At 42.2% G+C, this 11,755-nt stretch overlaps 1 protein-coding gene across 2 annotated transcripts; it reads right to left on the bottom strand.

Annotated features, from left to right (window-relative positions):
• Positions 1 to 8,262: 8,262 nt before the first annotated feature.
• Positions 8,263 to 10,641, bottom strand: LOC147510393 (uncharacterized). 2 transcript variants are annotated; one of them, XM_086599317.1, is made up of 2 exons: positions 9,771 to 10,641; positions 8,263 to 9,317 (listed from the first exon to the last, which is right to left on the bottom strand). In XM_086599317.1, exon 2 carries the CDS (start codon positions 9,313 to 9,315, stop codon positions 8,458 to 8,460), a length of 858 nt encoding a protein of 285 aa, XP_086455443.1. In that variant the 5' UTR covers positions 9,316 to 9,317; positions 9,771 to 10,641; the 3' UTR covers positions 8,263 to 8,457. The 2 variants fall into 2 exon arrangements, with proteins under 2 accessions (XP_086455443.1, XP_086455442.1); XM_086599316.1 differs by having other exon boundaries at positions 8,263 to 9,347.
• Between the last annotated feature and the right edge of the window lie 1,114 nt (positions 10,642 to 11,755).

The raw sequence follows: 11,755 nt of genomic DNA on the forward strand, positions 1-11,755 counted from the left end.
TACCCTCTACGAGCAACACACTTACTTAAGCTACAACGCTCACACAAGCTCAAACACTTCATAGTACCCTATGTCTCCCTAGCCAAACGGGATATACATTTCTAGGTCATACACCTACGAAAGTATATACAACAAGCATTCAGACAAAAATAAGATCATACTTCAAAGTACACATGCATTTCATGAGTGCAAATACGAACTGCCTGAACACACTCAGGAAACCATTTCTTTAAAGGTACCGAACTGCCATTTATGTGGAAACCAGTTCATCCCAATCTCAAAACTAAAGCAATAGATAAAGCGAACTGCCAGGTTTCCCCAGGTTATCAGCTCTTAATATATCTGGGCCGAGCCCCAACCATTTCAAGAAGCGAACTGCCCAGACAAGCCCAGGAAGCCAGTTCTATTGTTTTACAACCACTCATAAACTCTAAAATGAGATAAACATTTAAAGAAACCTCACCAAGGAAGAAGAAATGCGGAAGTAATGGTCAAGCATTAGGAGTAACATGCTTATCTTCAGCAAGCACAACAGCTCGATCAGCAGGAGCAGTACTGGTAGACGAAGCGTTACTAGCATCTCTAGGCACGACAAGCACACTCGTACCTAGAGCCCCACGTTCATGATCTCCTTTCAGTGCAAAGTACGTCTCCTCAAGCAACGCATAATCCTGGCATACCCTGTCATATACTTGCTGAGCATGATGAGCAACTGACTTGCATTGCTTGGCGTACTCAGTTACTACTCCCAATCTTTCTTGCACGTCAACCATCGAACTGACCAATAACGACCTCTCGGACACAGCGTCCTGATACAGCTTCCTCAATTCAACCAGTTCTTTCCTCTCCACCTCTCAAGCGAGCTGCAAGTTCAACAGGTCCTGCTTTATCTTGCCCATGTCATTTTCCATAGTTTCCATAACTAGGGCCGTATGCTTCAACTTATGATACCCAGTAAGAAACTGCAATAGCAACACACATGTTACTCTCTCCAATAAAAAGGGACTAGGGAATATTAAAGCTTACCAAACAGCAAGCCATGTCCGTGGTCTCCATAGTTTTATCCAAATCTTGGTCTTCCAGCATCTCCTTGCCACCCTCCAAGACAATACCTTCCAGAAGATAGTTAGTTATGGGTGCCGACCCAAGGTTGCATTCAGATCGTTCTATAACACGCATCTTCCCCGTCTTCCCAAAGGCATTTAATCGTCTCCCGGTGATCGCCATCCCGCCTCCAGAGCTCACGAGCAGCAATAGCTTTTTCCCTTACCGATACAAAGACGATCAAGGAGCGCCGTGTCGGCCCCACCCCTTGAACTCAGGTTCCTGAACACCACACCTCCAGTTCACTGGTGCGAACCAGAAGCAGAGCGAGCCATAGTTTTAGATCGCTTCGTGCCTCTCGTATCAGCAGAGACCGCCTTCTGCTTACCCAGATCGTGTGAACGGCGGGGCAAGAATGTAATCTCCTCCAAAATGAGCAGAGAGGTCTCCCTCACCCCTCCCATTGGAGGAACCAAAGAGTCAAAATCATCACCATCTGGCCTCGACATTCTACACTCTGTTGACAACACAAATTTCAACAAAAGAAGCGTACTAAGCTTACATAACACAAAGAAGAGCAATGAAAAAAGGTCGGAGACTAACCTGAAGCAATCAACAACTTTGGCAAAAACTTGGACAAGAACTTTGGCAAATAGCTTGAGGAAGGTGACGAACCAGTACCCCTAAAACTCTCACAAAAGTCTTTTAGGTTAAACCGTTTCACTTCCTAAGACTTACCATAAATGCATTGAAACCCTACCAGATGTGCCGTGTATACAGCCATCTTTTCAAATTCCAAAAAATAAGGAGGTTACCATTTCTAGCTCTCTCAAACGGTTCACATCCTCACGTGTGCCACACACGTGCTAAGGCCCACTCTAAACCAAAACGCTCTAACTAGAGCAAGACGATCACTCGAGCTTAAAAAGCTACATAGCCTGGACATTTCCTACTAATTGGAGCATGCAACGCAATACAATGCAACAACATCAGGCACTATACATTCAAGGCATCAAGAAAAGAGCAACAGGAAAAAGCATGCATTCCATAAAGGCAAAGAAATGAACTGCCTGAACAGGCTCATGAAACCAGTTCATCTGCTAGCCAAATTGCTGGGATGTCCCAGAAAACCAACTCGGCTAGCAAGCATTCGTCACACAATGAACTGCTTAGAACAATCCGGGGAACTAGTTTGTTCAATCTTGTTCAAAACACATCATAGAAGCAAACTGCACAAGCTTCCCCAGGTTATCAGTTCTAATGTATTAGGCCCACGGCCAATCAAAGAAACATAAACTCTTACAAAGAATGGATTAACTCATCAACTTGAAGCGGATCCAGTAAAGAGCCTGAGGCGACCTGGAGTGAGGTCAAGACAGGAGGGACTTTAGAGGTCGTTCCCACCTCAGTCTCCCCAAGAAAATCAGCAACAAGAGTAATAGTAGCGGGTACCATTGCACAAACGACACTAGCATCTACGGTGGGAGCGACCTCCTTCTTGCCCGCAACCACACGAGCATACTCCTCCTTGAGTTGTTCATGCTCCACCCCCAGCTGCTCATGCATGTCCTCCAGCTCCTCTAATTCGGTGAACATGCGCTCGTACACCTCATTAGCCTCTACTACCACACTCTTACACTTATCAGCAAAGTCATTGGCCATGGTCAACTTCCCTTCCAGATCGCTCGCCCGGTTTTCTGCGATCGTGCTCTACAAGGAAATGGTAACGATTTGGCCCTTAGGTCGTTCAACCCTTTCTGTTTAGCCTATTACACCGTACGAATACTAGCAAGCTCGTCCCTCAGCTTCTCCAGCTCTCCTTTCTCCATATCAGCAAACTGAACAACAATTTTCATCTTCTGGTACCCAGCTATAATCTACAGCCAAGTGAACACGGTTAGAAACACAAATAAAGCTCGTACAAACAAAGCCTTATCTTCAGATCACGCTTTGTTACTTACCAAGTAGTGAGCCCGATCCAACGCTCGCAGGTTCTCATCCAGATCCTTCGAATCCAGATCCTTCCAATCACCATCCAACGTAATCCCTTCCATCAAGCATGACGCTACAGGTGCAGACTTATAGCTGCAGTCCGACCTCTTCACGGTCACCTCCCAACCAGTTCGCTCGTTGACATAAACGAGGTTACGCTCCAGGTCATCCCCACAAACACTAAGATGACCCTTCCTGACTTTCACACTAGGAGATTTCTCCTCACCCTCTCAGCAATAGTACCAGCATCCCCGAGACCCATAATGCTAAAGTCCACCGAGGGCCTAGATCGGGAAGACCGAGTTGTCTTCTGCCCAGTTCGCTCCCCACTAGCAGCACCAGAACTGCTATCGGGGATGACCTCAACCGCTCTAGCGACCTTCGCAACCCTTGAAATAGGCTCGTCAACCTTCCTCTTCAGGGAACTCTTTCGTTCACGAGGAACGAATGAGATGTCCTCCACATCAACGGGGAAACTCTCCTGTCCTCTCCCCCTTCCACCAGTAGCAGACCTATCCATTTCAAGTTGCTTCCCGCTACCACCAACTCCTCCACTAGGTCGCACTGACCCACTACCATTCTTCCTCCTCTGCTCCCTACTCACTATCCCGCTGTCTTCCCACTCCACGCTCGAACTACTAGATGACTTGGTAACACCCTTACCTCTAGACCTCTTCTTCTGCTGCCTCCTCTTTGCCCTGATCCCGCGTCCTCCTCTTTCCACAAAATAGCTGGCCACTTCAGGCAACTTCTCTCGCTTCTCAGCATGAGTCAGACAAGCAAACATCTCTATCACACTACAACCTTTCTTCCTGGAAATAGCAACCTCTGAAAACATAAGAAAGCCAAAGGTTAGTTTGTTATTAACACATACTTGTCAAACATACAAAACAAAGGCATGATTCACCATACAACCTAGTACGTACCAGTAAAATTACAATCCCTAGTCTCCACACTATAACTAGAGGTGCAATAATTCCCAACTATCAAAAAAGGCCTCCTCTCCCAGGGTTCGTTACTAACCCCATCCAGTACGCTAGACTTTTCAGTCAAAGTCTATGCTAAAATTGTTCGCGCTAGATCGTTTTACAACAAAGTGCTCAGCAATATCCACCACACCAATGTTGTATTCTCCAATCTCATTCAAAAGATTGAATACCCTAAGCAAACGCCACGTGTTCCCAATGAACTGGCAGGGCGCTTTCTCACAAAAATTTAAAAACTCACATGTCAACAGAGAAAACAGTAATCTCAACCCCGCTCTCAGTTGCCCCTCGCAGATAACCACACCATAATCATGGGGGATGAACGCGCTACTAAAAACGACAACGTCCTCACCCAGTTCGTGAATCTCCAGATCGCTCACACGAATATCATAAGCGCACCTCAATTTACCAAAGCTTTTCAGTGCTCATTTATCTACTACCCTAGGAGGCAAACCACTAGAGGATGAGGCACCAGAACTGCTCGCCACCGCGACCACAGATTCAAAACCAACATCCTCTATCTCCTTACTCAAATCAGCCTCCCTAACCTCCTCAGATCGGGTATCATCAGAATCAGACATTGTTCTTCCTCTTTTCAATCCCTCAACAACTACTCAACCAAGAATAAAACCAGAAACCAGGCAAAGGGAAAACGTACATAAAGGAAAGTACAAGGAACAAAAATGGCGGAAACTAACCATAGCTCTCGTTCTCAAGCGAATCAAATGAGGAGTCCCACAACTCTCCAAGCGTACATCACAAGCCACCCACCGGTTCGTTTTTCAAAAATAAAACACAATTATTTTATCTAACTCTAGTGTGCCACGTAGTCACGCAAAACGAGGCACCTTAGCTATGACCTTTCAAATCAAACGTACCATGTGCCATCCACATGCAAGTTAAATCTCTCAGTAGATCGCTCACACGAACAGAATGACCCACTGAGATGGGGCTATGTGAGGGAGTAATATTCACATCAAATGAATATCAAGCACGTGTCCATCACAAACATGAATGCAGATCGACCCCTGATCCTCATCCTTATAGCTCACTTCATAGCGACTCAACTACGGCAAGCGATCTGACTAATCTGTAGTCAACCGACCCGAAAGTCTTCGTCACACGATCTCGCTTCATAGTAACTCGCTACACATGAACGACCTCTCATGGTAGCGATCTCCCAGACTCTCACTCATCTCAATGGTCGGTAACGTATGTCTTTATTACTACCATCAAAACCGGAGCTTTAGGCACGCTTCGTAATAACTCGTCATCATGGCTTGGGAGTGACCTAAAGACCTAGATCTGACCTGACGCGCAAGAGCCGGAAGCACAACCCCTTGCCTATATAAAGAGGATGAGGAACTACGTCTGACCTGATTCAAGTCTCCCCCCAGCAGAGAGAACTTAATACGTAGGTAGTTCGTCCATACGAACTCGGTCAACCTTATCTAATCATCCCAATCCCTTCGCTAAACCTGTATTTATAAGGATTACCAAAAGCATCCTTTACAATGGGTACATGTTTTACTTGACATCTAGTGATGATAATTTGGGTTACACAGTTACACTTGCACTTAATACATGATTGTGTGGCTTTATCTTTCTCTTTTACTATCTTAAATATTAATCCAACTTAATAAAACTATGAATTCACCACGATCTAACAATAGGCGGAATAGTATAAGAGCAGGCACCTTGGTGAGGAATATGCCAAAAAGAGTGGGAAAATGAAATTATAATGTCCCCTCATACATTTTATGTGATCTTTGGAAATAAGATTCATATGGCTAACACGACATTTTACCATCTTATTTGGAACATCCGAATTGAACTCTAATATTGGGTTTATGGGGTTTAAATATACATAGAAAACTAATTTGACAATGCCTATACATATTATAATCCTAAACAAGCAGTGAGTTGTTTGGCAAAGAAAATCCTTGTGTTGTTGTGTGGTTATGACAATGATTATAATGATTTACCCTCCCAAATTTGCTAACTTTAATTGTCGTTTTCCACAATCTCATATACAATGCAACCAATCTTGCTCCAACTAAAACGTTATAAGATTTTAGTTGGACAAACATATTCAGATAGTACAAGTTGTCCATAAAACTAATATGCAGGGTTATATTTGATTTGCCTTAGAGATGATCGATGACGAATCAAGATCTTGTAGTTATAAGTGCGCACACTTTTGGCCCCTTCGAGAGTTCCAGCACTTCAGTACATATGATTATTTAAGAGAGATAGTTATAAATTCGACTGTATTTACCCTTCGTTAATTATATAACGAGATATGATACGAAAATTTTTAATTGTAGTCATCAATTAAAAATTGAATTTAACTCAGTATATGTTCATTAGGTTTGCATAATCTTTCATGGAATTGTTCGTTATTGAATTATGGTATGTTGGGGTGAGACTCGGGCTTGAGGTTTGGCCGAATGCTTGAGGGATAAATGAAAGTTGTACGAACCCAGCCCAAATACTAACACGTAGAGCCAAAGTTAGTCAGTAACATGTGTCCGGCAACTAATCATTATATTCCCGCCAAGTTTCTCATTTCTCCACTCTCAATCTCTCTGTTTTTAACCGGTTTCAAAGGGAAGAAAGACTGTTGCGTTTTGGGTTTAGGGTTTCAAAATGATGGATTCTTTTTTAAAGCAATCATTTTGTCTCAGTAGCACTATCAACTTCTCTTGACGTTCTAGTACATTTTTTCATTTTAATTGCTTTTCTTTTAATATATATATTTGTCAAATGGTGTTTACTGTAATGTATTAATTAATTTCATGTTTGTTTCATTCATGTTGAATACTTAGCATCTTTAGGAGAGCTACCAAAAAAACACCAAGCAACTTTAGGAGCAATATCAAATTTTCGATATCAAACTACGCTGTTTTGGATAAACCACGCCATATAACTCACGCGGTTTTTCTAAAACCGTGCCACTAAAGCCCAACTGACATGCCCAAGCTCACGCGGTTTTGAGAAAAACTCAGTTCGTGTGTTAAATGATACGGACGGCATAGTTCTGCCGTCCGTGTGTTAAATTTCGACGGACGGCATAAACTATGCCGTCTGTCCAAAAAAATTTCAAAAAATAATGGACGGACGGCATAACGTATCATTTAGCACTTCAAAACATAAAACGCAATTGGATTGGTTTTTTTTTATTTTGGAGAGCCAAATTTGGCTGGGCAAGCTAAAAGGCTTATGTGGCACTTTTAGTAGCCCAATTTAGCAGCTCTCCATTAGACTTGCTCTTATTAACAACGATTCCATACTTTGCATCTCATCGTATACTTCATTAGATAATATTGACAAGACAAATTGGTTATTTTGAAAAGAATCCATTGTTTTCAAAATGAAATATTCTCCCTAGGTTATTTATAGTAGTTATTAGGAGAAGAAATGTGGAAAAAGAAGCTAACAAACTAGGCGGGAAAGAAACAGACACGTGTCATTCTGTTAGGGGATATATAAATTGTTCAACACATACGTGCGCTTATTATTGTTATTCTTTTATTATTGGCAAGCCCGTTTTACTTATTATTATTATTCTTTTATTATTGGCAAACTCGTTTTAAATGAGATCAGTAACTCTTTGATGCTAGCGGGTTTGAGCTCCAGACCTCTAGTATCATCACCTAGAGGTTTTACCGACTTTGCTAGTTGGCACTTGCAAAAATGTGTGGGCAAACCTGTTTTTAAAGAGACCAATAACCCAATAGTGTTTGGTTCACCAAATCGAAATTCCTAGAAAATGGCTAAGAATACAGAAGAAGAGTGAAGAGGAGATGGAAGAATGGGAAGTTACCCCATCTGCTCCATCTATATGAGGAAAGTGAACACTTTATTTCAGTAAGGCCATAATCGTAATACCCTTAGAAGGAAAATCTCAAATTTTACGCCATCCTGCTTATAATCTACCTACTATATCCATTTTCGTTTAATCGTTTTCTTCTTCTTGGTTCTTCTGCTCAGTCTCTATTTACACAACTACCCACCATTTTCCAGGAATTTCGATTCTGTGAACCTTAATGTTGCTTGTCTTTCCGAAGACGTGGATCTAAAGTGGGCTATTGGCTTGTGTACTTGTGTTATTACGAGAACAACTGAACAACTCACTAGCTAACTAACGAGACCTACCTACTTTACGAATTAAAGTGAAATATATAACAGTATATACATGCAAACTGAATGATGAAAGCATCAAAGAAATAAGTTGATGTTGAAAAAAATTCATACATCTGTTTTATACTTTATTCAGGGCTTACTAAACATGATGCGTTGCTGAAGGAGGTGTTCAGCTCTCTCCTTTGACTTAAAAACATAAAAGTACCCAACCATCCCATAAGCTACCAAACCGGGCAAACTATCTAGCAAGCGGATATATAACTAATCTAAACATGTCATTGTTACTGAATCATGGCAGCTGGTCCATACTTACAATGTCCTCATCTGAACTATTCACATCTTCTAAGACATCAGACCTGGTCTCTGTATTACGGTATTCACCACGCATAAATACCAATACTGTTACACGTCGTAATGCGATACTACTAATTCTAGGCATATTGTTGGATAGATGTATTTGAGTTAACTGTATATAAAACATCGTAGCATCACTTTCGTTTTGAGACCCCTCAACTGCAATTTCTTCCTCAGTCCTGTCACCTGCTAATCTTGGTCCAAATATTTGAGAAACAACATCCCCCAAATCCGTTTCTTGCTCCATTCTTCTCCACTCCCGCTGTCTCTCTGGGTCTGCTTCTGATGGTCGCACACTTGGATGCTTAGCCCTCGCATGCTTCCTGAGGTCAGCATAAGACCCGCTGAAATCACATGTTTCACAAGCACAACTCCTAGTTTTGGCATTCATGAACTTGCGAGCAGGCTCTACAACTACCCACCCACTAACTTCTCCTCGACAGAGCGGGCACACAAGATTCAGTTGTGCCGTATTATCATGAGGTGAGTCTTGAGAAATTGATGATGGCTTCTCATCAGCAAATGATTTGCGCAGCTGATCAAGGCAATTGGAATGCCTATGGCTGGTATCGCAAATGTAAGGACGGCAACCCTTGTCATTAGAGGAACATAGTAGTAGTACAGCATTGTGAGGGTGTTCCATGCATACAGGACACCTTGCTTCTTCCAATTCTGTTACATCTTTGGATTCCAAGTACGTTTTAGACATGGGATGCACATTCTGTTCACAATGGTAGGGAGACGTCCTGGAACTGTTGAAAGAACGCGAGCTTCCTCTTTTATCCTTTGGCATAGCTGCAAGTTTTTAAGTAAAAGTCTCAAACCCTGAACATCATAGTTAATCATAGTTAATACATGAGATTGTAACATAATGACTGTAACATACCTAATAGCATATTTAAATTATCGTGTTCTAAGAGCAAATTTAAGAAAAGGTTGTTGGCTTGTCGACCACCATTAAAACTAGTGTTTTGGAGGATTTGGTTCCAATACAAAACTCGGTCTCAATTAATTAATGATCAGGCAAAGCCACTCAAACCTTTGCTTACAGAGAACATTGGAAAGCAGCTTTATTGTATTATAGCCAAACTAGTGTGCTCAATATTGATTAGTTACATCTCGACAACTTGGAAGCCATGTAATCTTATCTAAAGAGGAAAAATAGTCTAAAACTTGTTGGTATGAAGAGTCAAAACTGATTAAGAGAGATTGTATATATTTAAAATAGTTTGTGTATAGATTACTTACCAGAGGTGAGAGGTCAAAGTAAGTTATGATGAGTTTCTAGGTTTTCTCCTTCGTAGCGAGAGGAAAGAAAGAAACGGAGTTGTTCTCTTATAGATAGCCCAAAGCCCCAAACCGACTTGAGAAACTTTCTGCATGTAGACACGTGGCAACTTAAGAGTGCAGTGTTGCATTGCCTTTCTGACTTCAGACTTGGCGGCAACTGTTTCACTGCTCGTAGCATTCCCTCTATCAGCGAGCGAGTTATTATACCTTCAATCTCTCCGTTTTTCGGCTGCTCAAAAATTGGATTGCAGAAGACATTCAAATCTCAGAAGCAAGTGCCATCATGAATAATTTTAAGAAACAGCCGAGATTAAACGCTTGGTGAATTTGGTAAACTACGTTTGAAGGAGTTACAGAGTTATGTACACGCCAAGAATATTAAATATATATAGGTGGCACTGTGCTGGTTCGGGATGTTCTGCTGCTTCTATTTCGGTATTGAGACATCTGTAAGTGCTTCAATTCATATCATCGTATGTATCGAAAAATCAACTGTTATGTTATTGCTGAGTAAGTGATCAAGACAAAAGGATGGAGAGTTTATAAAAGAATAGTTTGATCTGTCAAGGTCTTGATTGCATTAGCACGTAGATGGTGAAGGAAGATCTTCTTCTTGTAGGTTTGTTTGTTTAGAAAATCTATTTAATCATGGGATTTGCAGTATCAACCATGGGGGATCGAATTGTTTTCTGTGAGTTGCTTATATATCTGACGTGGATGAAAAAAACGCTAAACTGTTTAACTGGGCATTATATTTCACGTCACTATTAGCTCCTGAAATGGCCGAGGAGGTGAGAAAAGAGATTAAAATAGAAGATGGAACATTGAATAAGACAATACACTTGGAAGAGCTGCGTGTGCTGTTTTTGGAAAAAGAGGAAAAAAGATGAAGCATCAACCTTGGTGACAAACACATGAAACTGCAAGGTTGTTCATGGGAACAACTGTTACTGAGCCAGAGAATAGTTACGAGTTGTCTACTTGCTACATGTAAAGCTCATACGGACATCAAGGAGGGTTGAGGGGGTTTCCAGGTCATTAGAACGTGATGCATGGCACTATAGGCTGTAGGGGAGTGATATCTTCATAAAGATATCAGGCACGCGTGGAGCATAAGCGAACTCAGAACGTCGACCTCCAAAACCGACCTGTGAGCAGTTCCCTTGTGAGTACACATGTGCGCAGCATAAGCGAACTCAGGACATCGACCTCCAAGACCGATCTGTAAGTAGCTCCTTTCAGGTAGGTGGTACGAACAAAGATGTCTCGGTACGAACGCATGGCTAGATACAGAATGCCTCGAATAGGATCACTACCAGGGCTAATCATTACCAAAATCTTACTTGTACTTCCCACCACCGGGAAATAAGGGCGACCGCGCCAACTCCCAATCAGCACATGACTAGTAATATAACCAGCCCAACACTCATTCACGATCTCCACCTTACACGTGTGCAATAGACGCACGTGTCACCCGGATTGACCTTTCCTTTAGCCTATAAATACCACCTATTTGAACTACGTCGGACCTGATTCCTCTCTCCCCTAGAGGAGAAAAACCAACAAGAGGATCGTGGCGGTTAAGCTCCAAGCGAACTCGGTCTTTCCAGAGAATCTCAACCCTCTTCCCCCTTTCTTCACAAACCTCAAAGAAAACCAAAACGCTCCTTTACATTGGCGCCGTCTGTGGTTTCGATTCCTTGAGAAATCACGTTACCCTAACTCAACACTTTGCACTTCTCAAGCCCACGAAGCATGGTCAGCCTCGAAGCTCAGTTTCAAAACCTTGCCGAACAACTGGGTGTCACAAATGAAAGCATTTCCTTGCTCAGGCAAGAAAATGCTATTTTACGGGCCCAAGTCGATGCGTATCAGCAGCAACCAGTCGGTAATGCTGCTGAAAACGGTATCAACGAGGTTAATCAGCAGATTAACGAATTGTC

The sequence above is a fragment of the Coptis chinensis genome, chromosome 3 (assembly GCF_015680905.1).
Source record: "Coptis chinensis isolate HL-2020 chromosome 3, ASM1568090v1, whole genome shotgun sequence".
Classification (NCBI taxonomy): domain Eukaryota; kingdom Viridiplantae; phylum Streptophyta; class Magnoliopsida; order Ranunculales; family Ranunculaceae; genus Coptis; species Coptis chinensis.

What these genes read in the sequence shown, in the direction of transcription:
- LOC147510393 (XM_086599317.1), bottom strand. Translation starts at nt 9,315, where the DNA reads ATGCCAAAGGATAAAAGAGGAAGCTCGCGTTCTTTCAACAGTTCCAGG.